This window comes from Aptenodytes forsteri, unplaced genomic scaffold (genome assembly GCF_000699145.1).
Source record: "Aptenodytes forsteri isolate BGI_AS27 unplaced genomic scaffold, ASM69914v1 Scaffold66, whole genome shotgun sequence".
Lineage (NCBI taxonomy): Eukaryota > Metazoa > Chordata > Aves > Sphenisciformes > Spheniscidae > Aptenodytes > Aptenodytes forsteri.
This window is the reverse complement of record NW_008795131.1, coordinates 221,141-222,244: the sequence shown is the minus strand read 5'-3', so window position 1 is coordinate 222,244 and position 1,104 is coordinate 221,141. Positions and strand designations below refer to the sequence as shown.

The 1,104-nt window shown below is 67.4% G+C and overlaps 1 protein-coding gene across 1 annotated transcript in view; it reads left to right on the top strand.

Annotated features, from left to right (window-relative positions):
* The window catches only part of VTN (vitronectin), a 3,466-nt gene extending 2,412 nt beyond the window's left edge, over positions 1-1,054 (top strand). Inside the window, exons 5-6 of the mRNA XM_009278296.2 lie at positions 465-737; positions 936-1,054. Of these exons, the coding sequence (XP_009276571.1) occupies positions 465-737; positions 936-1,054 (392 nt within the window). The remainder of the gene's footprint in view (positions 1-464; positions 738-935) is intronic.
* Positions 1,055-1,104: the final 50 nt, after the last annotated feature.

The window sequence follows — 1,104 nt, the reverse complement described above, 5'->3', positions numbered from 1 at the left end:
GTTGTAGGAGCGGTCATGGCGGGCAGGAGCCCGGGCTGTGCACAGGAACCCCCAGGCTATGGCTGCATCTCCCACAGCATCCCAAATCCCACCCTCTGCAGCCTTTATGCCCCGCACTACCAAGCCCGTCACCTCGCACCACAGCGTCACTGCTGGGGACTGTTTATTCCCACTGGAGCTGGAGATGCCGTAGGAGAACCCCAGCCCTGGGCAAGAGAAATGAAAGATGGAGAGGGGGAGAGGGGGGCTCAGCAGCACAGGGCTGATCCCGGCCAAGGTGGGGGTGAGGGGCTGCTCCCAGCTCTGCCTGGCCCGTGTCCCCGTCACGCATCCCATCCAGGCTGGGACCCTTTGGAGCATCCCCCCGGGCCTCGGAGCAGGTGCTGGGGGCTGTCTGTGGGGCTGGGCTCTGCTCACCCCCATACATCACTGCCCCTCTAACTCGTCCTCTGCCTCTTTGCCAGCCGGGGCGAGCAGCCCGCGCTACATCAGCAAAGACTGGCGGGGGGTGCCCAGCCGGCTGGACGCTGCCATGGCCGGCAGGATCTACGTGGCCTCCCAGCGGCCTCGGAGGAGGAAGTCTCGCCGCCAGCGCAAGAGGTACAAGAGCCACCGGTCACTGAATTTGGGTTTCTGGAGCTGGCTGCAAAATGACTCTGACTCTGCGGGCATCGAAAGCGACTGGCTGTCGGGCTCCCAGTGCGAGACCCTCCAGAGCGTCTACTTCTTTGTAGGAGGTGAGTCTGGGGTGGCAGGATCCGGAAGAGCTGCGGGTCCGGGGGCTGACGGGGCAGGGGGAGGTCTCCTCTCGCTCTGCGATGTCCCCGAGCTCCAGGACGCGGTGGGAAGGTGCCCGGGGCTGGCAGCGAGGGCTGGCAGCTCCCCGCAGCTCTGCCCCGCGGGCAGTCCCGGCAGTCCTCACCCCCTCCTCCCAGACAAGTACTACCGCGTCAACCTGCGTACCAAGCGCGTGGACCTGGTGCAGCCCCGCTACCCGCGCTCCATCGCCCAGTACTGGCTGGACTGCCCGCAGCCCGGGGAGAAGACCACCTGAGAGGCCCCCCCCGCCCCCCCTGGCGCCCCCCGGCCGCCCAGCCCCTAGCT